The sequence below is a fragment of the Myotis yumanensis genome, unplaced genomic scaffold, assembly GCF_028538775.1.
Source record: "Myotis yumanensis isolate MYYU_CA2020_CCGP unplaced genomic scaffold, mMyoYum1.0.hap1 SCAF_4, whole genome shotgun sequence".
NCBI classification, from domain to species: domain Eukaryota; kingdom Metazoa; phylum Chordata; class Mammalia; order Chiroptera; family Vespertilionidae; genus Myotis; species Myotis yumanensis.
In genome coordinates, this window is record NW_027223755.1 from 70,603,810 (window position 1) to 70,631,526 (window position 27,717).

The following is a 27,717-nucleotide window of genomic DNA, read 5'->3' on the forward strand; positions in this document are numbered from 1 at the left end:
AGATAAATTTATAAGATATTATACTAAGGAAATATTGGCATTGGTAGTACTTTAATTTTGAACACTAGAGGCCCGACACATGAAACTCGTGCAAGACTAGGCCTTTCTTCTTCCGGTTGCTGGCACCGGCTTCCCTCGCAGCCCTGGCTTCGTCCGGAAGGTCGTCTGGAAGGATGTCCAGTCTAATTAGCATATTACACTTTGATTATTATAGATAGTTTTGAAGGTTTATGTGTGTGTTTTGGTTGAGTTGTTTATATTTGGTATGTGTGACCTGAAATTACTAGCGGTTGCCAATTCATTTTCATTCAATAGATATGTGTTGGAGACCCACTATGTTCCAAGCACTGGAAGTACAGCTTAGTTTAGTGTCTCCACTGGCAAATAATCTATAGTTATCAGTCAACAAGGATTTGTGAATGTCAAGAAAACACAAATATAAGATACCTTCTCTGTTCCAAAAGACAGTTTTGAGATTGGGGGACTGATTATTTCTGAATCATGTGTTTAAGAAGTAGGAGCCAAACTGAGACAATTAATTTGGGGGAAGTAGTGATGTGAGCATGTGGACAGTGAAATGTCACTTTTGATTAGTAATATCCACAGACAATACTCGTGGAAAAAGAAAGTCTGCTAATAAAACTTTGCTTATCCTAACATAGATTCTTCATGGGGAGCAGTACTTGGAGTTGTATAAACCACTTCCCAGAACAGGTGAGTTCTTGATATACTGATTCCTGTAACCACATCATAATTTTATTTTTTTAACTAACCTTCCAAACTGTGTCAGTGTGTTAAATTGGCATAGAGAGACCTAAATAAAGCTTATCACAAGTTATTTACACGCTTGTCAGCGATTAGACTAGGTTGCTATTAACTAGTACCTGTTTTGATTATCTTAAACTTTGTCCTTTAATAATTTCCTTTAATAAATTACTTCAAAATGCTAATAATTTATTTCTGTTGATGTATGTGTTACTAACAAATGAAAGGAACATTTTTGTGCATATGTTCTAACTTGGTGATTGTGTACAATCAGTTATGATTCCTATTAACATGGTTCTTCATTCTTTTCTCAGGTATTTATATTGGTGCTGATTTTCATAGAGCAAACCATGTTAAAAGATACAAAATTTTTTGCATCTTTAATCATCTACTTTTCTCAATAATATCTTACTTGTTCATTTCACTTTATATAATGTAGAAGTCAGCAAGTAGCTAGAATCCTACTTTAACTCTTTCCTCAGTATTCTTATTTTACTAAAGAAATTATGAGACTCTTATTGCTTAAGGCTGAGTAGCTTTTTTTCAGTGTTAGTGGTACAGCTTAAGTTTCACACAGTCCTTTTTATCAGTTGTAGTGCACAGTATGTGGTGACTGCGTTTATCAAATATCTGCTGGATACCTGCCACTTGTAAGGCGCAGTATTTGGTTTTAAATAATTTTGTAATCTGACTGCACATCAAAATCACCCGTTATTACATTATATTACCTGTAGCTACTTGTAATAAACATTATAGGTGAAACATACATGATACCATTAGAACTTAAAATAGAAGGTTTGGACATTATTGGGTTGGTAATGAGAGTGTTCTCTAAGGAACTGATATGAAGAGAGATTTTAAAGGAAGATTTCAGCTAGGTATGAAGTGAGGCAAAGAAGGAAGGAAAGAGCTTTCCAGACATCCAAGGGCCTGTGTAAAGGCTCTTGAAATATGAGAAGCATAGATAATGGAGGAGTAAGGAAGGCCAGGGTGGCCGGAGAGCCTGGTGGTGGTGGCAGGGAATAGTATCACACAGATCATGTTAGGGAGTTTTGTATTTATCGCAATTTTATATTTATGGGACTGGTAGGGAGAGATAGTGGTGGTGTTGGGAAAAGCACTTTATTACATTGTCAGATTTGACTTTGGGAAAAAATCACCTGACATGTACGAAGCATGTTTTAAAGTTGGTCAGAGTGGATGTGCAGGCACCTCGTTAAAAGTCTGTAGTGGTACTTCAGATGAAATGATGGTAGCTTGCACTAAGGTGGTAGAAGGATGGAAACAAGTGGGTGGGTCAGAGAGTTTTAGAAAAGTGAGAAATCTGGATGTCATCCTTGGCGTCTCTTTTACCACCTTTCACATCCAGACACTTACCAAGTTCGTTGGTCCTCTCCTTTTGGTACATCTGAATCCTATTTCTGTCCACCTCCACTTCTACTTCTTTGTTTAGTCTAACAGTGGTTCTCAACCTGTGGGTCACGACCCCTGAAATACATCCTGCATATCAGATATTTACATTACGATTCATAACAGTAGCAAAATTACAGTTATGAAGTAGCAACGAAAATAATTTTATGGTTGGGGGTCACCACAACATGAAGAACTGTATTAAAGGGTCGCCGCATTAGGAAGGTTGAGAACCACTGGCCATTTTCTCTTGTTCTCTTAAGTGTTCTGTCTCCATTCTTGTTCCCTTGAGATTTATTCACCTCATTGCAGCCGTAATGTTATTTCTGCAATGCAGATGTGTTTGTAACTTCCCTATTAAAACCCCAGGCTTAAGGATGAAGTACAAAATTTTAGTAGAATCCATCTTCTACCATTCTCCGCATACTCAAGTGTAGACACTACTTAGACTCTGTGAGTCAGGGGTGATGCTCAAGTTTCTGGCTTGTGCACCTTGATGGGTAGTACCATTCATTTACATAGGGAACAAAAGAGAAAAGCAGGTTTGAGAAAAAGATGAGTTCACCCCCAGACAATGATGATCCATCAAGACATCGCCATGATGGAAAGAAGAGTCTGTAAAAGTACAGAGTGATTAGGGAGAAACAGTCCCATTGAAGCCAATAGAGTAGAGATTTGAGAAGGAATGGTGTAAATGGCACTGGTCATATCTTTAACAAATGTTTGTTGAATGATTGAAAAGTATTATTTCTTAAGACCTAATTTATCAGAATTACTGATTCAAGTTTAGTGACTCAAGTGTTCTGACTGCCTCTAATGTTGAATTATTTAGCATTATAATGAAAATAATTTAAATCATAATTTTTAGTTTTGCTGAACTTATAATAGTGGAAATTATGTTAAAGTCTCTCATGTCTTAATATAATAACTTATTATTTTTAACACAGTCTACTTACTTATGGTCTTTAAAACAGCCTATTTATTTATTTATTTATTTGTTTTACTTTTCATTTTAGGAACATTAAGGAATGAAACAGTTGTTGCTGATGTCCTAGATAAAGGATCCGGTTTAGTAATTCTTATCGATGGTAACTAATTTCCAGTTCTTATAATAATATTGTTAGATTGATAGGTTTTATATGTAATATAGTACTTCACCATAGAAGTGATTAGTAAGAAGCTGTTTTAGAAAATAAGGAAGGATGGTAAGAAGGAGTAGATTAGGATAAGGGTAGGGAGAGCGGGCCACTTCAGGGGATTTGAGATGATACAAACAAAGCACTGGAGAGCTATGGCTGGTTTGGAGAACATAAGGAGAATTATACTTGCTGGAGTTAGTTTTGGACAGGAAGGAATCCATAGACAGCCCTCCTTTGGTAATTAGGCGATATTGTAGAAATTGTTTTCTTTGTTAGCTCTTTGGAACTTGGAACATATTTGACCCCTGGATCACTCTTCTAAATGGTAGTTAGGTCCCTAAACTTGCACTTTCAAGCCTATTGAACTCATAATGTGGTTTAAACATTATAGCCACATCTTATTTGCAGTGGAAAAAAGATTATAATAGTTTAATAAATGTTGAAATACTAATAATTAAACATAAGCTACAGATAACACTGCTTAAAATTTATTTATTTTAAAGTTTAAGAAAAAAATAAATATTTATTGTCAAAAATTTTGGGGAATAAAGGACAGTATAAAGTTTGATATTATCTGATACTTGGAATATAGGCGGTACCATTTTTGTTCAAAACACATAGGAGGTTATATTGTATTTGCTGTTTTGGACTTGCCTTGTTTTTACTTAATAATATATTGAGAACATTTTGATGCTCTTAAATATTCTACTACATTGTTTTTGTTAACTCAGTAAGTTGATTATCTTTCCTTTTCCCCTTCCACTCTTTCTTCCTCTATTTCTCTTTTTTAGATTTTCATATTTTATTGTCATTCCAGATGTTGGCCAGTATTTGGCTGTAATTCCCCCAGTTATCTTTTAGTCTTCTCGCCATCCTACCAAATGTAATTTACCACAAAAATTCTGCAGGAACCTTAGCTTTAATTTTTACTATTTTCTCTTGACTGACTCCATTTATTTAACTATAGCTTGGTAATATGTAATAATGTATTAGAATTTATAGATAAGTATAAATGAAATAGAATATCCAGTTTCTTATTTAATAAACAAAAATTTTTATTTTAAATACAAATTACTATGACCTTTTTATTTTTTGTTATAATTGGATTTTTTCTGTAATGCAGTTCAAAATCATGTTCCTAGTTTTCTAGAGCTGGAAACACAGATAATACTTAAACTCTTGCTAGGAAATGAGTCAGTAGAAAGAGGGACAGCTGTCTTACACTCATTCATTACTTGCTTACCTGTTTACTAACATGCTCACTTGTCATTTAATCATTGATTCGTTAATTAATTTAATAAACATTATCAGGTGCCTCTTTTGATCCCAGGTACTATTCTAATTGCTGGGAATATGATGATGAGCAAAATAACCATGATCCCTCCCTCCCGAAGCTTATACTTTCAGTCTCACTTATTTCCTCTTTTACATTTCAGGCTCTTTTTGAGTGCTTTGGCAGAATGTGTGGAAGTTTGAGTGTGAGGTTACCTGCGCTTTATAGAGGGATTGCTTGAAATGTTTGAGGTGGAGAGAATTAAAGTATGAAAGTTGGGGAGGTTTAGAAAGAGGGGAGAGAACATACTATTTTATAGTCAAGTAAGGGTTGGTGAACATCCTCTTCTGTCTGTCTTCCAGAAACTGGTGAATTAAAATGAATGGCTCGTAACCAAGCTTAGACATCTTTAAATTATAAAACCTTTCAGTAATTGGATTTTGTTTTTTAACTTTTAAAGGAATTGTTGATCATATATTGGTTAATTAGTTATGTCTTTTGACAACTTAAAACATTTTTTTCATTTACTTTTCAGTCTATTCTTATTCTGGGAAGGAACTTATATGTTATAATCAGTTCTCCCTATTCCTTGTTGGCTCTGGAGGCATTGGTGGAAAACGGACTTCAGATAAAGTCAAGGTAGACTATGACTTTATAAGTAAAGTATATGTGTAGTTAAGGATCCTGATCTGTATCTTAAATTTTCCATTTTACCACGTGTGTAATTTCATGTAGTAGAGGCTCAGTAATCCACACTTCTTTGAATCAGAATATGTTCCTTGGATTTGAAATGCTGTTTATGTTTGTATAGTTTAATATATAATATACGTTACATATAGTAAAGTCTGGCTGAGATAAGTATAATGTACCTGAGATAATTATGGGTATGCTTTTACTTTCTTATACAAACTTTGTAGCTCCCAAAAGTCTTTAGAAAAGCTTAACACATACAAGGGACTCTTGTGGAAATTAAAATATTCATTCATTAAATAGCTTTAGCATTTCTCTTATATAAGGCAATTCTAGTTATTCTGTAGTTCTCAAATTCTACTTAAAAACATATTTATTCTAAAAATGTTTTAGAACTTGTATTTCACACTAATTTAACCTAGACTTCTCTAATTTATGTGAGGTAATAAAGTTATACTGTAATAAATATTCTTCTGGAGTAGATAAAGTATTATTAAAGCAACATTGACAGACTGCTTCTGGAATGATGGTGTGTGAGTTCCTTTGACCCTTTCCCTAGTGAAACAATCATAACTGGTAAAAATTATGTAAAAAAAAAAGAAAGTTTAAAGTTGCTGGGAATTGTTTTAAGGGAATTAGCAAATGAAGAAATACCTATTCAAAATCTCTATCTTGGTAAGAACAGTGAGAATCTGGCATTTGAGCCATGATTCTCTCCTTCCTTTCTCTCCCTGGTTCAACGTGGTAGAAGCTTCACTTCAGGCAGGTGCAGCCAACACCCAGATCCCTCTGCCCTAGTGGAAGAGTACTAGAGAGAACCAAAGAATGAGACAGCTAAGTGGAGTCCTCATGGGTTCACATCTCTAAGACTGGCCCCAAAGACTAACTACCCCTGTAAAGACGCCTGACTGTAATTGGATCAGACCTTGGAGCAATTTGTGCCCCAAAGCATTGTTGAAAATAATAGAGCAGTCATCTAGCAGCTAGTGGAGCCCATCAGCTGGGTGTGATTCCAAAAGAGGCAGACAGTTTAGCATAGAGAGCCCTACTAAAACCACTGTCACCCCAGGGCAAGCTGCACCCTCTGAGGAGCAACATCAGGGCTGCACACTCTGGGAGAAATAGACTTATCTAAAATAATTTAGCCAAGTCATTAAATAATTAACACGTTAATAATAACAAGCTGTGAAGGGGAGGGTGATTAGTATCCAGAGTTACTACAATATGTATTCTAAAATGTCCAGTTATCAGCAGAAAAATAGGACATGAAAGAAACAGGAGAGTATGACCCATGGATAAGAAAAACAAAGCAAAATAAAACTGGCAACAGAAATCACCTATGAGAGGGTTTAATAACAGAGACTTCAGAGCAGCTATTATATATTCAGAGAACTAAAGTAAACCCTGCTAGTAGAAGTAATGTATGATGACATGATTCATCAAGTAGAGAAAAGTCAATAAATAGAAAATATATAAAAAAAGAACCAAATAGAAGTTCAGCAGCTGAAAGTACAATAATTGCGATGAGGAATTTACTAGAGGGGCTCAACAGTAGATTTGATCTGGCAAAAGAAAGAATCAAAAAGGTTGAAGATCTGTCTATTCCACCTATCTATGAGTATGTGTCAGAAGAAGGGAAAAAAAGAATGAAAAGCCTCAGAGAAACATGGGATACGGTCAAGTAGTGGGAGAGCAGAGTGAGAGGAGGGAAAGAAGCAGAAAAAAATAATTGAAGGAATAATGCCTTTGATGAAAAACAATCTACACATCCAAGAAGTTCAACCAACTCCAAATAGGCTATAAATGCAAAGAGATCTATACTTTTAGTAAAGTGCATTTAAAGATTAAATCAGTTTAGATGTGAATTGTCTAATTTTTATATCTATCCTCATCTTTTGCATTTGGAAAACAATCTTTACCTTTTTCTTCTCCGTGGTCTAGAGAATGGATCTGGTTATATAACTCCTTTCATTAAACAGGGAAATCATAATGTAGAGGAAGCTAGCAGTCATGAAATTTTAAACATTATCTCCTGAACATAAAGTATTAACCCCTTGCACTCCACTGTCCCCTCTCAGGGGACATCGGAATTCTAGCATATCACTCGGATGTCCCCTCTCAGGGGACATTGCAGTTTATTAGTGATTACGGGGAATTGAGTTATTTCAACGCAACTTTTTGAGACATGCATGTTTCCCTGAAGTTTTATCTTGAAATGGCACAAGAAATTAAATCAAAATATCGTAAAATTACTAAGATATATACAAGAAATGTCAGCGGGTTTTGTGTCGGATTAAACAATAAACTACATATTCCCGATGTGGGACAAAGAAAACGGGACTGCATTGTGTGTTCTAACAGGAAAACACCTGGTGGCAGGCGTCAAACCACTTATTACTGTCAAACATGCACTAATCAGCCTGCAATGCATATTGGGGAGTGTTACAAAACTTATCATACTGTACAAAATTATAAACAATAAAATATTGTTTTTTTTGCAAATATACATTCCTCGATGTCACCCAATTCATATAAGTCCAATATCATTATAATACGTTACTTGGTTCCAAAATTATACTAAATAATACGAGGGTCTGTAAATGCACGTTTCCGCCGCAAAGTAGCGTCGAGTAGCTGGTAGCCAATGTCCAGAATGGTTCGGAGTGCAAAGGGTTAAAAAAAACTTGTTATCCAACTTGCAGATTTTATTATATTAAAACATAGTTGGTGATCAAATACCAGTTTGGGTTAAGAAAATAAAAGTTACTTTGTTGGTATTTAACATAAAATATTTTTTTTATTTCAGGAAGCTGTAGCCATACCTAATAGACATCCTGATGCTGTATTTACAGACACCACCTCACTTAATCAGGTAAGATTTTATTTTTTTAAAGTGTTAAATCCACCTGACTGCTGACACTTTTTAATTTATAACTCTTGACACCTTATAGTTTTCTGAGTCTAAAAGTAGTGCCTGTGTCCTTCAACATAATAAAAAATATATAAAATACTTGTGTGGTTAGAATTCATTCTTTCTAAATTTTTACTTACCAATTTTTTCTTTACTAGGTATCAAAATATAATATAAAATGGCTTTTCCTTAGTCTCTTCAAAGAGCATCATGCTTTGTTGGCGTTGGGGCGCTTGCCTTAGGAAGACTGCCGTGCTTACTAGTGAAGATTTTCATAAGAGCTTTAGAGGGCAGGATAGAAAGAATAAAAAGGCAAATTTTAGTCATCCTTTTCTCCTTTGGGAAGGAAAGCCGAGCTGCATTGGTTGGAATCAGATTATATTATTCTAACTTTAGCAGACAGGCAAAATAAAGCATCTTAGAAGGGGTAGGTGATTTAATCTCTTTTGTTTGACATAAATAATTTGTTCTCTGATGGTGGATATAAAATGCCTTATCAGGTAACAAATTCTATGAGCATGTAAAGATTTATTTAAGAAACAAAAAGTAGCCACAAAGAGGAGAAAAACAACTTTGTTTTTGGGAGATCTGAAGAGTCTTCTCTGTAGTGGCCAGAAGACTAACCATGCAGAGATACAATAGAAAAGGCAAAGCTCTGAAGTTATGCTGTGAATGAGCATGTAATGACAGCAAATTATTTATAAAGTTCACTACTTTTTGATGCTAATTTTGATATACTGGATATGAGCACTTCTTCAGGATTTATGTTTTCTGGCAGATAGAAATACAGTTTTATGAGCCAGAAAGAATTAAGGTTGATACATAATTGTATTTTTTTTTCTGCACTATATAATCGGATGATGGAGAGAACAATATTTTTTTTCTTCAAATTAGTTTTTGCCTTTAAATGTTTCTGTAATGTCTGTTTCTAATCAATTTCTTAAGAATGTTCAATTAAAGCTTCATAGTGAAATCAATTTTTTTAGGGCACTAAAGAACAGAAAAAGCTTTAAGGTTTCACAGTGCAGAAAAACCACAAATGCTCTTTTATTATTCTTGGGTTACTGAAATAATAAAATGTATCTGCTTTAGATAAGAAAAACTAAATAGTTTCTAAGCCTTGAATTTCTACACACAGTAGAGGAATTTTTCTTCTTTTACTTTTTCAGACGAAGAGAACTTTTTGTTAGCTTTTAGCAGCATTGGCTATTTTGCTGCATGACAAATATTAAGTTGACAAATATGTTTTGTATAAATAATGAGGTCTCATCATTTGTCAGAGATTCCTGACCATTTTGTGTTTGATTTAAAACACTCTATTTAGAAGGTTGGCATACATTTTGCTTTGTTAGAAAAGGCTGTAAACATTTACCTTATCTTTATTGTGTTTTAATGAGAGTAGATTGATGGATTTCTTTTTGTGAATTTCTTCTTAAGTAGTGGTAAACAGTGTTATAGATATAGTTCTTGGCATCCCTTCTTATTATTTGACAATCCTTCTCAACTGATTTCAATGTCAGGTTTTACAAAAATTTGCTTTAGAGTTAATTTTTTTTTTGTTAGAAATAGTTATTTGTTTTTTAAAAAAATATATTTTTATTGATTTCAGAGAGGAAGGGAGAGGGAGAGAGCGATAGAAACATCAGTGATAAAGAGAATCATTGATTGGCTGCCTCCTGTACACCCCCTGCTGGGGATCGAGCCCGCAACCTGGGCATGTGCCCTTGACTGGAATTGAACCTGGGACCCTTCAGTCCACAGGCCGATGCTCTATCCACTGGGCCAAACCAGCTTGGGCTAGAAATAGTTATATTTTAATCAAAGCTTCAATTAGGTACATTATAATGCATTTCATATACAATAACTAGCCCTATTTCCTGTTTTTCTTTTAATGTATTCTAAGAAAGCACTGGAAACTAGTTACATTTATAATTCTTCTCTGCACAGGCTGCTCTGTACCGCCTCAGTGGTGACTGGAATCCATTACATATTGATCCTAACTTTGCTGGTTTAGCAGGTGAGTTGCTAAAATACGTGCCAATGAAAAAATATTAGCTCAGTTATCTAAATAAGACTTAAAGACATTGCTACTATGACTTGTAGTTTAAGTAACATTTTAAAAATAGCCCTCTCATAACACTTTTATGCAAAGGATATTGAAAGGTAGGAATAGTGTTCCGAAAATGGTGTACTTGAAATTGAGATTATGGTGGAAGGAAGCTCCTGCTAGTGCAAGGTCTAGGATAGGACCATGTGAGTTAGTGTCTGAGTTATCATTAAGGTCAAGGTCATTGGAGGAGATAGCAAGAAACTGAAAGGTTTAGGGAAAGATTATCTATATACATGGATATTGAAATCATCATGGATGATTTCGTGGTTATAACCAAGCTAAACAAAACAATGCTTTGTGTTCCCATATCTCTAACATTCCTTATTTTTTTCTTTATTTCATAATTTTCATCCAGGAGGTATTATTTATAGAATATTTTCCATGTTGCTTAAAATAGAAGGTATAATTCATTCTAATGTAGTTTGAAGATTATATTTTTGAAATCCTAAATTATTCTTGGTTTTTAAGCATGAAATGTGTCCATATCTAGCTAAACTCTCTTTTTAGGTTTCAACAAGCCCATATTACATGGATTGTGTACATTTGGATTTTCTGCCAGGCATGTTTTGCAGCAGTTTGCAGACAGTGACGTGTCAAGATTTAAGGCAATTAAGGTACACGCATATTATTGCATAATTTGAACATTAGTTATGTTTTTTTTCATTTTTAGAGAAAAAAACAAGATTTAGAGACTTTTTAAAAAATAAGTACTGTACTGAAGTAATAAACATTTTTATTACATTGACTTGGCAGTTAACACGTTTTTCTCTTTGTAGCTAAAACTACCTCTATTACACATTTTTCATGTAAGGGTATCATATACAATTATAGTTTTAACATATTAATCAGATTGTTTTATAAAATAATTTGCATACATATATTAGCATATATGCTTTAAGAAAAACTTGAGATTCACCTTAAAATTTTTTTTCACTGTTTTGTAATTTGACATTAATTTAATTGAAAATGTTAAATGGCTGCATTTGAACTCTAATATGATGGTAGCATTTAGTTTTTGTACTTTTAAGTGGTTTCAAGTTTTCATCCATTATAAATTACAAAGAAAACTATCTCTGAACAATATCTTTGCATAAGTGTAAGTCAAAGGATACACTTTAAAAAAAGTGTAGTACAGTATAAAATAGCTCCCAAAGCTTTTATCAGCTTGTGTTCCATGTAGCAGTGAAAATGCATTTTTTTGATGCCTTGCCTTTGATAGTACTTGTTATTTTCATGCTTTTGATTTTATTTTAACGGTTTTACTGGTTATCTACATAGAACTACTTAATATAATTATGTTTCTGTTTCTTGGTTTGCCAGGATTAAACACTATTTATTGACTCTGTACTTTGAAACACAAAGAATTGGCTTATATTAACTATATTCTTTCTCTACTTATTTATTCATATTATTTTTATTGCTTTATAAAATCAACTATATTTAAAACCTGTCTTTTCTTCCTTGTATGCTCTTTGACTTCCCTCACAATTTTTTCTCACAAGTAGAAAAGTTGCATTTTGAAACATTTTCAACCCCAAAACTCATTTTTTTGAAGGCTCGTTTTGCAAAACCAGTATATCCAGGACAAACTCTAAAAACTGAGATGTGGAAGGAAGGAAATAGAATTCATTTCCAAACCAAGGTATGAATATTGTTTTTTTACCCTCTTCACTCTGTCCTATAATTTTGTTCCATATTAACTTTTTTTTTTTTTTGGTTATTACCAAACAAAAAAAGAGACAAAAACCTATAAAATCTTTGTATAATCAGTGGTAACTTTTATTTAGAAATAAGATGCCTATGTACCTTGTTTTTTATTTTGTTTTATTTTTAAATAGAGGTCTGGTGCACAAATTCGTGCACGGGTGTGGTATGGCTGGCCAGCCCCAATGGGGACCCATCGGGCTGGGCTGGCGGAGGGGAGGAGCTGTGGGCTGCTGGCTGGTCAGCCCCACCCCCAATCGGGCTGTTGGGGGCCGATCGGGGCCCGGATCAGGCTGGTTGGCTGCCGCATGCGTGTCATAGCCACTTATTGTTCCAGTTGTTCTGGTTGTTCTGCCATTCTGGGCGCTGGGCTTTTATATATATAGATAACTGGTTCCTGTAAGTGTAGCAGTGACAAAGCTGTTCTGAAAATGCAACCAACCCTATCTTTTTGGCTCAAACAGTTAGGTTGTCAAATTGTAATCTTCAAAAAATTAAAGACGTGGCTCTCAGAGAGATTTAAATGAAAACATAACATAAATGTATTTAATTTCTTAATGAGGGAACTAATAAGCAAGATGGTAAAACTGGTTCAAAACAGAATTAGAACAACAGTGTGTTGTCCAATAGGAAATGCATTCTAAAATAATTTTACTGATTTAGAGACAAAACTAGTTAATGTACTAAAGAATAATCCTCTATAATAATAAAAGCATAAAAGCATAATATGCTAATTAGACCAGACATCCTTCCGGGCGAAGTTGGGGCTACAAGGGAAGCTCGGGTCCCAGGTACCTGCCGGTGGCCAGAGGGAAGCCTGGGTCCCAAGTGCCGGAGGGAAGCTGGTGCCAGCAGCCAGGAGAAGGAAGGCCTACTCTTGTACGAATTTCATGCAGCCGGCCTCTAGTCTACACTAATAAAAGAGAAACATGGTAATTAGCATACGACCGCTACCCTTTTCATTGGCTTATCAGTGAGTATATGCAAATTAACTGTCAGCCAAGATGGCGACCGGCAGCCAGGCAGCTGGAAGTGAACATGAGGCTTGCTTGCTCCAGTGACTGCGGACTCCAACGTTCCCCGCCTAACTTGCCGGCCTCTCAGCTGCAACTCTAAGCAACTATGTACTATGTTGCAAATAAGAAGCTAAACAAAACCCCAGAAACCAGCCGTACTGAAAGCCAGCCAGACCGAAACTTTGTATCGATGTTTTCAGCAGTGAGGCCTCAGAGCTAAAGCTGGCCCAGAATTAAAAAAAAAAAGAAAAGAAAACAAGGAGCAATTGGAAGCTTCAGTCACTCGCCAGCCGGAAAACAGCCCTCAGCCCCTCACCCAGACTGGCCAGGCACCCCAGTGGGGACCCCCACCCTGATCCAGGACACCCTTCAGGGCAAACCAGCCAACCCCTACCCATGCACCAGGCCTCTATTCTATAAAGTAAAAGGATAATATGCCTCCCAGCACCGGGATCAGCGGAGCAGCGAGGCTCCCGGCACCGGGATCAGCGTGACAGGGGGCAGCGCCCAAACCCCCTGATCACCCTGCGGCTCTGTGTGTGACAGGGGGCGGGGCCATAACCTCCCTATCTGCCCTGCTCTGTTCGTGACAGGGGAAGGCACCCCAACCCCCTGATCGGCCCTGTTCTGTGTGTGACAGGGTGCGGCGCCCCAACCCCCCCCCCCCCTCACGGGCCCTGCTCTGTGTGTGACAGGGTAGACCCATAACCTCTCCATCGGCCCTGCCCCGAGTGTGACAGTGGTGGCGCCCCAACCCCCTGATCAGCCCTGCTCTGTGAGTGACAGGGGGCAGCGCTCCAACCCCCTGATTGGCCCTGCTCTGTGAGTGACAGGGGGCAGCGCCCCAAACCCCTGATCGGCCCTGCTCTGTGCGTGACAGGGGGTGGCGCCTCAACCTCCCCGTCGACCCTGCCTTGAGTGTGACAGGGGGCGGTGCCCCAACCCCCCAGTTGGCCCTACCCTGAGAGTGACTGAGGGTGGCATCGCAACCTCCCAATCCGCCCTGCTCTGTGCATGACGGGGCGGCACCCCGACTCCCCAATCGGCCCTGCTCTGAGCCTGACCAGGGGCTGCACCTAGGGATTGGGCCTGCCCTCTGCCACCTGGGAGCAGGCCTAAGCCGGCAGGTCGTTATCTCCCGAGGGGTCCCAGACTGCGAGAGGGCACAGGCTGGGCTGGGGGACCCCCCTTCCCCCGCCCCCCGAGTGCACAAATTTTTGTGCACTGGGCCTCTAGTATATAATAAAAGGGTAATATGCAAATTGACAGAACAGCAGAACGACTGGTTGCTATGATGTGCACTGACCACCAGGGGGCAGACGCCCAATGCAGGAGTTGCCCCCTGGTGATCAGTGCCCTCTCACAGGGGAAGCGCTGCTCAGCCACAAGCTGGGCTGCAGCGCTAAGGATGTCCGACTGATGGCTTAGGCAGGGAGTGGGTCTAAGCCAGTGGTCGGCAAACTGCGGCTCATGAGCCACATGCAGCTCTTTGGCCCCTTGAGTGTGGCTCTTCCACAAAATACCACGTGTGGGCACGCATATACAGTGCGATCGAAACTTCATGGCCCATGCGCAGAAGTCGGTATTTTGTGGAAGAGCCACACTCAAGGGGCCAAAGAGCCGCATGTGGCTTGCGAGCCGCAGTTTGCCGACCACTGGTCTAAGCCATCAGTCAGACATCCCCCGAGGGCTCCTGGACAGCTAAAGGGCGCAGGTTGGGCTGAGGAAACCCTCCCCGCTGAGTGCACGAGTGTCGTGCACCAGGCCTCTAGTAAAACCATATCCTTTATGGTTATGGTTTCTACTGGACAAAAATCACATGTATCTTAATCACACAAAAGTCCACAAATTAACACTTTATGTCACGAGTCAGACTAATTATAAATAACAAAACAAATAAAAGTGTATTTCCCTATAGAGTGAAGTAATTTTGGGATGAGGCTGTTAAGCAGTGCCCCAGTAAAATACTAAAAGGACATGCAACCTTCCTTTTACTTACAAGTGTTTTAAAGGTCATTTTTGTTAACACAGTTGACCGGCTAATACTTTTTGGCCTGATCATGTACCAGTATTGCATAGATGACTTGTGTTGAGTAGCTTAAATACCACCACTAATAATAGTAACAACTTCTAGTTATTGAGTTCCTATAAGCAGGCTATACCATTATCTCTAATATACAGTGATTAGATGTGCTCTTTTTCTACTAGTTATATATAAGAATCATTCCTCCGTCTCTTCCTCCCTCCCTCCCTCCCTCCCTTTTTTCTTTCCTTCCTATTGTATTTTAAGAAACATCTTAAACTAATGTTCCAAATGATATGCTTGGCTTGGTTACAAGAAAGTAATTTACTAAAGTGTATTTTGTTTATAAATTGTCTTTTTCCATACCTTTTGCTGATATAATTTGAAATAAAATGAACAAATTTGAAAGATCTTTTTTTATGAAGTAGTCAAAGGATAATGATCTTGATAGTTAAAAATCAGTTTGGATAAATGCTACCTTAATTTTTAAATACTTTCCTATACATTTCTAGCAGTTCCATAATTTTATGAAAGAATAGCCATTGAAATAATTTTAGATAAAGTATTAAGAATTAGAATTTGAGTTCCTGTAATGAATATTTTGATAAAAGGCTACTTAACCATTTAGTTTGTGTTATGTATACTTCCTATTTGAAATAAGAAGTAGAATTAATACTTTAAAAAGACCAGTATTAACAGAAATATACTTTGATTACCTCTACCTCATGTGGATATTGTGCCATGCCTTCTGCCTTTCAACAGTTCAGTAATTCTCATTTTGGTTCCCACTAGACACACAATTGTGTGTTTTTAAAAGTCCCCCAAGTACCAGTGCCCAGGCTGCACCCCAGATTATTTAAATTGGAATTTTTGGAGATGGGACCTACTTGAACATATTTTTAAAAGGGTTCCAGTTGATTTTACAGTTAGGTTACTAACAGTAGTATTAATAAATCAGTAAGTCTTCCTATTTATTCATCTTGACTTTTAATTTATGAACTTATCATTTAATTTGAATTATTTTCTTTTTTATATGAGGGGAAAAGAGTAAATTTTCTTTAAATAACTTTATACTATTTCACATGAAATGTTTGCATTGGAATTATAAGAGTGAACTGGTTTATTTTTCCTTTTTGTACCCCTTATAAGGCCCAAGAAACTGGAAACATCGTCATTTCAAATGCATATGTGGATCTTGTGCCAACATCTGATGTTTTAGCCAAGACACCTTCTGAGGTAGGTTATGAAAATTGGTATCCAAGCCACCTCCTAATTTCTGTTGAATTACTTTAAGAATGTTCAGCCTACTTTTGAAAATTAAGAGCTGTGAACAATTCTTAATTCTTGAACTAAATGACATCGATTTCAAAACTGCTTAGAATAAAAAAGAATATTTTGACAACAAGTACATTTAAAAAAAATTTTTTGGAGGGGATACTGGGGTATTTTTCAAGATAAAATAATTAATTTTCTAGTCTTAGAGTACCTAAATCAATTGTTTAATGAGAAATGTCAAGCAAACAATATTTTGGAGAAAAATAAGTGAAAAAGTTAAATATCCTAAAACTTTTCTTGATACAAAGGTTTGTATAAAGCTTTGTATACAAATATAAAAACAATGGTATTATTTATTAAAACATTTTTTATGTGAGAGAGAAACATTGAATGGTTGCCTACTATACGTGCTCTTACTGGGAATTGAACCTTAAACCTAGGCACGTGCCTGGAATCAAACCTGCGACCTTTCTGTGTACAGAATGACACACCAAGCAACCGAGCCACACCAGCCAGGGCAAAACATTTTTGTTATTCTCTGTTAGCATGCTGAGACTTTTAATAAAAATGTTTATGTTCTCTGTCTCCAAAATACTAATTTTGTAATGTCAATGTTTTCATACCTTTACCTTATGATCTTAAATGAGTGAAAATGAATCTCTCTCAAGAAGACTTTAAGATAAAAAATTTATGAAGTTTTAGAGCTAGAAATTCAGTTTTCATATAATTTAATCCCATTTTACAAATAAAGAAATAAGACCACAGAAGTTGATTGATTTGCCCTGTATCTTCCTGTTGAAGTTAGTTAAGATATAGGTTGTCTACGTCCTAATTTACTTTTCAACTATTATTTCTGAATTCTGATAAAAGTAAAAGCCTCTTATTAAGAGGGCTGAATTTCTGGATGAAATGATTGAATATAAGGAAAGTGTGAAAGAAGTCTGGAGTAAAAAGAAAAAAGATACTAGTTTGCCTTATTTAGGTGTAGATTTTGGAAAAATCACCTTAATGCACATATATTTTGTAATGCTTTTTCTCCTTGACTGATTTTTACATAACTTTTAAAATTAAATTTTCTTTTTCCTAGGGTGAGGAGCTTCAGAGTACCTTGGTATTTGAGGAAATAGGCCGTCGTCTTAAGGATGTTGGGCACGAGGTGGTGAAGAAAGTAAATGCTGTATTTGAGTGGCATATCACTAAAGATGGAAATGTTGCAGCTAAGTGGAGTAAGTTATATTCCTGACTTTAAAATATTTTAAAGTAATGCTTAGTAAATAGAGATAAAGTATAGTTAAAGCCTGTCTCTTTGAAAGTAGGTAAATTCTACCTTCTTAGGTCAGTTATTTTTAATGGAAACAATAGGCTTCATGTTACCCAAAGACGTGTTATTTGGAGATGTAGGGAATCAATTAAAATGAAAATACCTGTTTTAAATATTCTATTGTAACACCGGTATTACTACTTTTAAACAGTCATCTTAGCAGTATGCTTCTCTGACTAATCTTCAAATTTCTCTTAAACATATAAAGCAAGTTTGTCAGGTCAAATGAGATATTTTTGTCATTATATTTTTGACAATTTTAAAATTGTTTTTTTCATCCCAAAACATTAGTAATTTGGATTATTACCTTAATTATCAGACTGTTATTTAAAGGTGCCTATTTAAATGCCTTGAAAATCAGATTATTTCTCATTACAACTGAAGATCACTATAAATGCTCATTTAGACCAAAAAATTAAACTGCATCTCTAAATCAACTGAAACTTTTGAAATAATCTATTACATATTTCTAAAAAACATTTTGAACTTTTATTCAATTAATTTTGGTTCATTATAAACACGTTTCTTTTTAATAAAACAGTTGCTGTTTCTTTTAGGCAATGTATGTTCATTGTATAATATTTGATATAGAAAGAAAATGATGTATAATTCTACTACCCACAGTTAACATTTTAATGTTTGTTCTGGAAGACGTTTGTACTTATAGGCTGTTAATCCAGAAGGGGTATAAAGGAAGCCAAAAATGTAATATGTTCTTGGTCCCCCAAATTTCAAAGGGTCTAATATTTTTCTAAATAACTCCATAGATTAACACTGTAAATGTAGGTGTCATCACTTCCCTTTCTTTCATCTTTCTGTCCTTCCCTTTTTCTTTGTATGTATCTGTGATGGAATTCAACTTTATCCCAATGGATGACAATATATTGGAAGTTGGGTAATAAATATAAAGCATAGGACTTTTGAAGATATTGAAGAAGAGAAATGAGATCTATGAGTGAGAAAAGGTGCTGGAACTGTCTGTCTCACTGTTGGCAGAAGTCTGAAGGGATTTATAAAGTAGACAAGTGACTCACTCTTGGCAGACAGTTTCAATTACCAACTAAGGTTTTCCCCTTATCTTGGTGACAGTTTCCTTGTAGGCAATATTAGAAAATGTGCTTACATAGAAAAATGGCCTTAAATTAACCTAAGGGATTTTTCCTTAAATTTTCACTGGGAAAAAAATGGGTATTTTGGATCTTGTTAATAAGTACTTATTATTGATGCCTTGTGGCTTATGTTGGTCTTATCATCTCTTCAAGTTAACAGAGAAATTGGATCTTAAAGCTTTCTCTGAAAAGATTTACCATTTTTTTTTTTTTTTTTTGGTTATCTGCTTCCTATTATTTGATTGGATTCTCAGCTGTGCAACTATTTTTAGTTCTTTTTATTGTTTTCTCAAAGTCTTTATGTCACCGAATTAAGTAGCAATAGCTGGCAGCAGCAGAAGCTATCTTGGTCTTTTGGCTTATGGTATCTTAGAAGGTGATTCCATTTGGCACCTCTGTTTTGCATCTTGACACCTAATGACATGAAATAGACGATTAAATAATTTGATTTAGGGAACACCTAAGATCCTTTTTTCCCCCCCTAAAAAGCAGTTTTTAAAATGTTTGCTAAATACTTATTACCAATATTTTCCTATGTTAAATGCTGCTAGCTGTCCCAGCCTTCATATGTTGGCAGACTGGAGCCTGGTTACAGAGAACAGGGCTAAGCTACTCAGTGTACCTTGGCTGGCCTCAGGTGTCACTGGAGCTACATGAGTGACTGACCTGGAGCAAGTCTAGGAACAAGGGTTTGGGCTCAGTGGCCTGGAAGTCGCATTCCAACCCAAAGATTTTGGATCATGCCCATCTTCCCTGTTAACTCCCTCACCCAGCATCCAAACAACACCAACAACAAATCTCCAGGCTGAATGCATGTGTGTGTGTGTGGGGAGGGGGGGGGGGGGGGGCGGCGTGGGGGGGCGGGAGGTGTGAATCTTTGAAAACCCAATTAGTCCGAATATAGAGAGAGTTAGTGAGGTTCTGTGTCAGTACTGGGTGAGGGGTGGCTTTGGCTGTGGAGGAGGAAAAGTCATAAGCTGTGTCTTTGGAGTTAGGCCTCCCTGAGGCCCATTCTGGTCATCTAGGAGCCGCCAGTGGCCTCTGTGTCGCTGGGCTGAGATGACCTGAGAGAGGCTGGAGAGCCCTTCCTGTTTTCTGCAGGCCAATAGTATGTGTCATGGAGAAATGCAGGCCCTGATATACATGAGAAACCAGAGGATCTTAGTGAGGTATTTTGGGGAAGGAAGTTATATCTTGGAATATTCACTTGCAGCTTCTTATTTCTACCTCTGGAGACAATGTTTGGCTTATGGAGTATTATTTTAGAACTCTTAAAAACATTATGGTCCATAGATAGTGTTTCCTTAAGTAGATAAGGTTAAGATAGAAGCCTGTTTTACTTATTTCACTGTTAATACTTATTATAATATCAGGAATACAGTGATTTTTGTCTCTGCCTTTTTTATTACTCCAAAATGTAATTCAATGCCTTGACATGTCTGAACATCTTTTTTAGATAGCCTATATACCTTCAGGTGTTCTACCCTTTTGAATAAAGGTTGTCCTTTGTCTTTTTATTTTTCTAGAGATTCTTGGATTAGGTTGGAAAGGTAAAAATAGACATCAGTTCCCAGTCAGGGCACATGTCTGGGTTGCAGGCTCGATCCCCAGAATGGGGTGTGCAGGAGGCAACCGATCAATGATTCTCTCTCATCATTAATGTTTTTGATCTCTCCCTCTCCCTTCCTCTCTGAAATCAATAAAAATAATATATATTTTTTAAAAAATAGACATCAGATGGAGAAACAATCTCTGAATTCTCTTTGAACAGAGCCTGTTGTTCACTACTGTTATCTTACTGTGTTATGGTCATTTCTAATTATATGTCTCCTCCCACTTGACCTTGGGTTGAACACTGATAAGAGCTCTGGATTAGTTTATTTCCAGCTTCAAGTACGATCTATAACCCATAGTAGCCTGACTCCATAAGTGTTGAATAAGTGCTAAAAGCCATGTAAAATGCACAGCTTTGGATGGAATCAGATGCTTGCCTTTTAAAAAAAGTGCTGAAATTGGTGCCTTTTCTTCTTTTAAAACAATAAGTTTATTATATGGAGAGTAATATGTATTTTCTGTTTAGGATGAGGAAATATTCAGAAATAATATGATATAATTGAAACATTTTATAAGTAAGTAGTATATTTTACGATTTTATTACTGTTAATTGAAGCCAGCCAAAAGTTGTCCTTGTAAACCCTTTGGGTCCCTAAGCAACAGTTTTGTTCTAAGCAGCAGTAAAAATTCAGAGGAAATGGAAGATGAGAGAAAGGCATAAAGAAGATGAAAGAATCAGAGGCTTTATATGGCCTATACAATAGTCTGCTCCTGAAAATTAGAACACAGTTAGTTTTTTATCTGCAATTCCAGAAACTGAAAGCTCTAAAAATGGAGAGTTTTTTCTCATAACTCATTGGTGGCAACACCTGACTAGAACTTAACGATGCAACTGATTGTCCTTATCTCACCTGGTTAGTCAAATACAGAAACCACATATTTGTTTATAGTGTTGGAGGTCTTCCATAATATGTAATACATGTTTTAAGAACTGTATTTTCTTCCTAAATTCTGAATTCTTAAACACATCTGGCCCAAAGGAGTTTAAATAGGGAATTGGGACCTATTCATATATACAAATAATTCTGGTAGAACAGAAGTGATCAGAGACATGGGAAACATGCTGTTGGCTTTCACAGACGGGAGGATTGGTTCATTCAACAAATATTTGAGTATTTACTATGTGCCAAGTTCTCTGCCAGGTTGTGGATTACAGATGTGAAGAGACAAATGTGTTTTTTGGTCTACAGAAACCAGGAAAGTTTAAAATACTGGAGTTAAGGAAACAAGGATGGTTGTACCGCAGATAAAAAGGAAGGAGGGACCTCTATAAAGGTGATGGCACTAATGGAGAGGAAAGGGCCTGTGTGGATCTGTTGCTGAGATAGAATTGACTGACTGGGCTACTAAGAATGCCTGGAAAACAAGAGGAATGAGAAAGAGACAGCTAATGAAGAAGTGCTCAGCTGCATGACTGAGGATTTAAAAAAAATATATATTTTATTGCTTTTTTTACAGAGAGGAAGGGAGAGGGATAGAGAGTTAGAAACATGGATCAGCTGCCTCCTGCACACCCCCTACTGGGGATGTGCGCGCAACCAAGGTACATGCCCTTGACCGGAAGCGAACCTGGGACCCCTCAGTCCGCAGGCCGACGCTCTATCCACTGAGCCAAACCTGTCAGGGCATGACTGAGGATTTTGATTGTGTTACTAAAAGGTGAAACATGAGAGAGCAGAAATGTTTAGGAGACAAGATGAAAAGCTGTGGTACCCAAACTGTAGCAGCCCGAGATCTGGCCTAGGTTGTGGAAACTGTTCACAGCTGGAGACAGAACTGGAAACCATGTTCATGGAACTATTAGTTGGAACTCAGAGCATTAGCTTTGCTACGCTGCTTTGTGGCACACAGGAGGGAATAGAGGGAAGTCTTTGTTGTTCCTACAAGGTTATTTGCTGTTCATGGTTTACAGAATAATGGCTCCAGTATTTCCATTTTTCTCTAAATAAAGTGAGCATCTTAGAATTTGACCAACAATTTTTAAATATACAATTTGTTATAACTCTAGACATGAATATTGCCCTGTGTTCCCAAATAAGATTTGTTTATTGTTTGATTATAAAGTAGCTGCAAAACTGAAACTTTTGACAAAGACAGATTTATTTTCATGTAATAATGATACGCTGTTACTGAGTAGAAAGTATATTTGTGTTCCTTAGGATGATAGGTTTAAACTGGTTGGCATTGAGCAATTTGGTTGTTTTTCTCCTAAAGGAAATTTGGTTTCCTTTTACATATTTGTAATCTTTTCCATTATAGGAACATAATTGGATTTTACATTTATATAGCAAGATTATAGAAATACTATGCATTATTGCTTAAATAATGTTACCTGAATAATAAAGTGAGTTGGCTTTTTTAAAATGTGTACTGTAACAATGGTGTAGTGCTGTCTACCTTGGACTAAATCCAGGCATCCATTATGCACTATGTAACATGAATGGATGTTAGAGTTGTTTTATTTTGCATGTTAGAAGTCATCTGTTTTGGACCTTGGAAATTTGCCAGTATGTGGTAGAATATGTACAGTTTGAGCAACTGCCATTCTTTTAAGATCGGAATATATTCATGCTTGAGGATACCGTTAGCTCTTGGGTTGCTGCTCATGTTCTAGTGGTCGAAGCAGAAACCCCTTTAGGGTTTCTCAGCGTGGACATAAATGAAATCTTAAGGGTGTTGGTCCCATATTTAGGGTTGGGATCCAAATGAGCATCTCATGTGTTTATAGAAACTCTGAAAAAAAAAAAAATTGAAAGCTGATCTTTGGAAAGAAGATGCTGTCCAGTCTGGGATGGGGACCTACTTGTTTGAGAGGCGTCAGCTTCAGGTTACTCTTTCCCTTAGCAACAGTGGCTGCTTCCCCTCTTACCATCACAGCCCCTGACTGCCCACGTGCATTTACACACAAATTACCTAAAACTATTATGGCTTTTCATTTTGCTGTGTGTGTTATTCATTTTAATAATATCTTCTTATAGTTTTTTTTTATTTTGAAATAATTTCAGTCTTACAGAAAAGTTGCAGGAATAATACAGAGAATGTATATCTGTCCTTCACCTAGTTTCTTCAAATTAACATTTTATTCCATTTTCTTGTTTCTCATACATATTATTGTTTTTCTGAAGCATTTGAAAGTAACTTGCAGACACAATGTCTCTTTATTCCTGAATAATGTGGTAGCATCTCCTAAGAATGCTTTCTTATATGTATGCAGAGAATAATTATCAACATCAGGAAATTAACATTGATACAGTATTATTTAATCTACAGACCTTATTAATATTTCACAAATTTCCTCAGTAATGTCCTTTATATCAAAGGAATAACAATAGCAATAACATTAACAAAATAGAAATGAAGAAAGGAAAAGTAAGAACTGCTCGGGCCCAATGTCGGATCATATATTGCATTTCATTTAGTTGTTAGGTCTCTTTAGTCCCCTTTCACCTGGACAAATCCTCAGTCTGTTTTTATTTTCTAGGACATTGACATATTTGAAGAGTAGAGGCCACTTATGTTGTAAAATGTTCCTCAGTTTGTATTTATTTGATGTTTCTTCATGATTATTAGAATTTATTAACTTTTGGCAGGAATAGCACAAAAGTGTTGTGTCCTTTTTGGTGTGATTTAAAGAAACCTTTACTTTCATCCTAAGTTTTTTGTTTGCTGTCACTATTTTTATAGAGATGCTTCTTCCAGGTGCTTTTTGATCAGCCATTTAACAAATAGTTACTAAGTACTTTCTATTCAAGGAAGCATAAGGAGGTTTAAAGACTAGACGTTCTTGTTTCAGCAAAGAATTTATAATCTTAAGGGGAGAAGGTATCCACAAAAACAACTTCTTTCTCCCAGAGAATCCCTTTGTGATTTATAAGGTCCATATCCTAAGACCTTCGAAGATCTCCAAGTTTCCAAATGCCATGTGCTCATCTAACACCTCTCCCTCACCCGTTAAATGCTGTAATATATAACTGAACTTTTTATAGACTCTTTTGGAGCCTTAATGATTATATAAATACAAAGCTAAAGTCATTTTATAAAGTTTTTAAAATAAGTTGTACAACTAAAATAAAATATATTCTATCTGTTTCATTTTAATTTAAGATTAGCTGTGACCTTACAGGTGCCTGTAAACTCAAAGTGATGGTGGTAGATGATGATTCTCCCCAAGAGGCAAGTTGTAGACCGTGACCTGAGCCACTGCAGAACTGAAAGTTCCACTCCTTTACCTCAACTTTGTGTATCTTGCAAAGAACTTTCCCCATCTTAGCGCTCTTTTATTTTATCAATATTAGTTTCTAGATTTCCACCGAAGACAGTTTTATTGCTTTACAAGGTCATGGCTGTGAAGTAGCACGTAAAACCAGGTGAGTGAGAGGGCAGGCAGACAGCTAAGAACCTTCATTGCTAAGAGGCTTGCTTCCACTCTTTAGTAGTGAGATGAGTGTGGTGAGCAAGACTCGTATGGACAGTAGGCCTTAGAAATACTAGTGAAGAATTAAACCATGGTGTTGTCCTTGAATGCTAGAGGTTTGCTTCCCTTTAGAGTCCTTCCTTTCTCTCTTCTTCACTCCCCCTCCTCCCTTTCTGTCTTCTTCCCTCTTTTCCTCCCTTTCTTTCCTTTTCACTGTAGTACAAATAATACATGAAAACGCATTCATAATATGTAAGTTTCAATAAGAACAGTCTATGCTTTTCCTGCCTCACTTGTAGTACCTTGCCTATTGTCTGACACCCACAGTAGAAGCAATGAAGTGAGTGAATGAAGTATACAAAGCAGAGAGGTTCCCTTCCCTTAGCCCTTTCCCCTCCCAAGGTAACCATTATTGTCAAATTATATTTTAGTTTAGTTGGTAGCGTTCTCTTTTGTGGAAAGTTAGAATGATTTGATTTTCTCTTTGGAGCAAGGCTTGGCTAAGCAGAATGTAGGTAAGCACTGTGGGTTTTTCTTAAGATTGTGTAGCTTTTCCTTGACCCTAAATTGGGAGTGCCCTATACACCTCAGGGAGAGTGATGTGACTGCAGCTCCTTCGCTGTAGCAAGAGAAATCACCCTCAGGAGGCTGAAGCTGGAGGAGTAGAATCGGGTTGCTGGCTGACTGGTCTCACTCATATATATGATAATTAAAACTTTTTCAAGTGTAACTATGGCATGAAGCTCTATACATGTGATACAGGGAGCAATGAAGGTAAAGGTTTAATAGTTTTTCTAGTTACCCAGCCTGGGGCACTTAATTCTTCTGTCAAAAACAGTTAACGGAAAAGGAGTAAATTTTAATGTTTACTCACAATAATTAAGGCAATAAGTATTTTATAAAAATCAAAACAAAACTAATTAGAATATTTTTTTAAATTTATGTTGACTATCTTGATGAATTCAGGTATTTGAAAGGAGATTATAGTATGTGTTCCCTTCCCCCAACATGCAACTCTTAAAATTCAGCTTCCTCCTTTGTTGAGTATTTGAACCTAAAGGCTGTAACCATATAAACTTCACCAACTTAATTTCCTTATATTATTCTACATTAAAATGTTTCTGTTGTGTAAACTTCTTCACTGAGGAAAAATACTGATTTGACTTTTTGGAGAACTTCTTTATAAAAAGGACACCTCAAAAAATAAAGGATTTAAAAATTTTTTCCAAATGGCAGGTGATATCTAATTTAGAATAAATAGGCAGCACATTAACTTGGAAACTGTAAAAATGTCCATATTAAAATAGTTTATTTTACTCTATATTGTGAAGAAAATATGACCCACATTGTTTTTTTATTATTTTCCCCAGCTGTTGACCTAAAAAATGGTACCGGAAAAGTGTATCAAGGTCCTGCAAAAGGCTCTGCTGATGTAACAATCACACTTTCAGATGATGATTTCATTGGTGTAGTCCTGGGCAAGATTGACCCTCAGAAGGTAATATGCTTAAAATGTTCATTTTTTCTTTATCATTGCTTTCTGTTTGACAATTGCAGTTTTTAGCTGACTTCCAAATTCTGATTTATAAGGCAGAGTTCATACAACTCTGAAGAAGAGACAGTTGATACCAATATCTGAGTTGTCAAATCATGAATTTTTCTGGTAGAGTTTCAGCTGACACATTTTAAAATTGAACTTTTGGTGGAATTCTTTAGCATATCAACAATATAAAACCCACATCTACACTTTGTACTAGGTCATTAATTCAAAGGTGAAAAACCCTATGATATTAGATATTTCATAAAATTAGACATTCATTCCTGTTATATGATTAAGAATTTGTCTTAATCATCATTGAAAATTGGAAATAGAAGGATAAAGTATAACAGCTAGTGTCTTTTTTTAATATATATTTTTATTGATTTTAGAGAAAGGAAAGGAGAAGGAGAGAGAGAGAGAAACATCTATGAGAGAGAATCATTGATTGGCTGCCTCCTGTACACCCTCTACTGGGAACCAAGCCTGCAACTCAGGCATGTGCCCTAACCGGGAATTGAACTATGACCTCCTGGTTCCTGGGCCAATGCTCAACCACTGAGCCACACTGGCCGGGCACTAGTGTCTTATTGAAGGTGAAATATTTAAAGTCAGACATTATAGTGGAAAACCATGATTAAGACAGGAGTGCCATTTCTGATTATGATGAGTTAGTATTGTTTTGAAACTTTTGGCCCAATCTACAAGCACACAAAGTTAAAGTAACTGATGTAGCAGTTAGAATGGAGTAGAAAAATTTGTTATTTTCAAATCATGATTATGTAGCTAGAAATCTCAAGTGAGTCAACTTGTTAGTTCTTAGAATAGAGGAGTTCAAAGAAGTGGTTAAATGCACAATAACTATTAAAAATAGCTTTCACATAGCAGCAAAACCAGCTAGAAGATATAATTTTTAAAAATTAGTTTATAATTACAATCTAAACTGAAAAACACGAATGACCACCCTAATAAGTGCAGTGCTTATTTGAAGAAGACTATAGAACTTTACAAGGAACAGAGCAATTTGAATAAATGGAAAATGTTCGGTTTTTCTGGATAGAAAGACTAATTTAAAAAAAATTGTAAAATAATTTGAAAAGAATTGTCAGGTAGTACAGTAAAGTATATGTTCTTTGTCATCAGATATATCTGAGTTTAAATCTTAGCCCTGCCACTTACTCTCTAAACTTCAATTTTCTTATTGGTAAAATGAATGATTACAATCCCAAAGCATTGTGATGATAACTAAATCCAATAGTATATGTGAAGAGTTTAGTAAGTACTTGGTACTGAGTGAGTTCTGAGATTACTCCTTCCCAGGAATTTATTTAGTACCTATTCATATTCAGGTTCTAGGGATGGCTAGATAAGACAGTGCCCCAACTGTGCGGAACTTAGTTCTAGAG

At 36.3% G+C, this 27,717-nt stretch overlaps 1 protein-coding gene across 1 annotated transcript in view; it reads left to right on the forward strand.

Moving 5' to 3' along the window:
- HSD17B4 (hydroxysteroid 17-beta dehydrogenase 4) overlaps window positions 1-27,717 on the forward strand; it is an 80,440-nt gene that overhangs the window by 47,459 nt on the left and 5,264 nt on the right. The window contains exons 14-23 of the mRNA XM_070412513.1: window positions 663-714; window positions 3,192-3,263; window positions 5,123-5,226; window positions 8,084-8,149; window positions 10,136-10,205; window positions 10,806-10,912; window positions 11,854-11,940; window positions 16,191-16,277; window positions 17,404-17,542; window positions 26,145-26,272. Of these exons, the coding sequence (XP_070268614.1) occupies window positions 663-714; window positions 3,192-3,263; window positions 5,123-5,226; window positions 8,084-8,149; window positions 10,136-10,205; window positions 10,806-10,912; window positions 11,854-11,940; window positions 16,191-16,277; window positions 17,404-17,542; window positions 26,145-26,272 (912 nt within the window). The remainder of the gene's footprint in view (window positions 1-662; window positions 715-3,191; window positions 3,264-5,122; window positions 5,227-8,083; window positions 8,150-10,135; window positions 10,206-10,805; window positions 10,913-11,853; window positions 11,941-16,190; window positions 16,278-17,403; window positions 17,543-26,144; window positions 26,273-27,717) is intronic.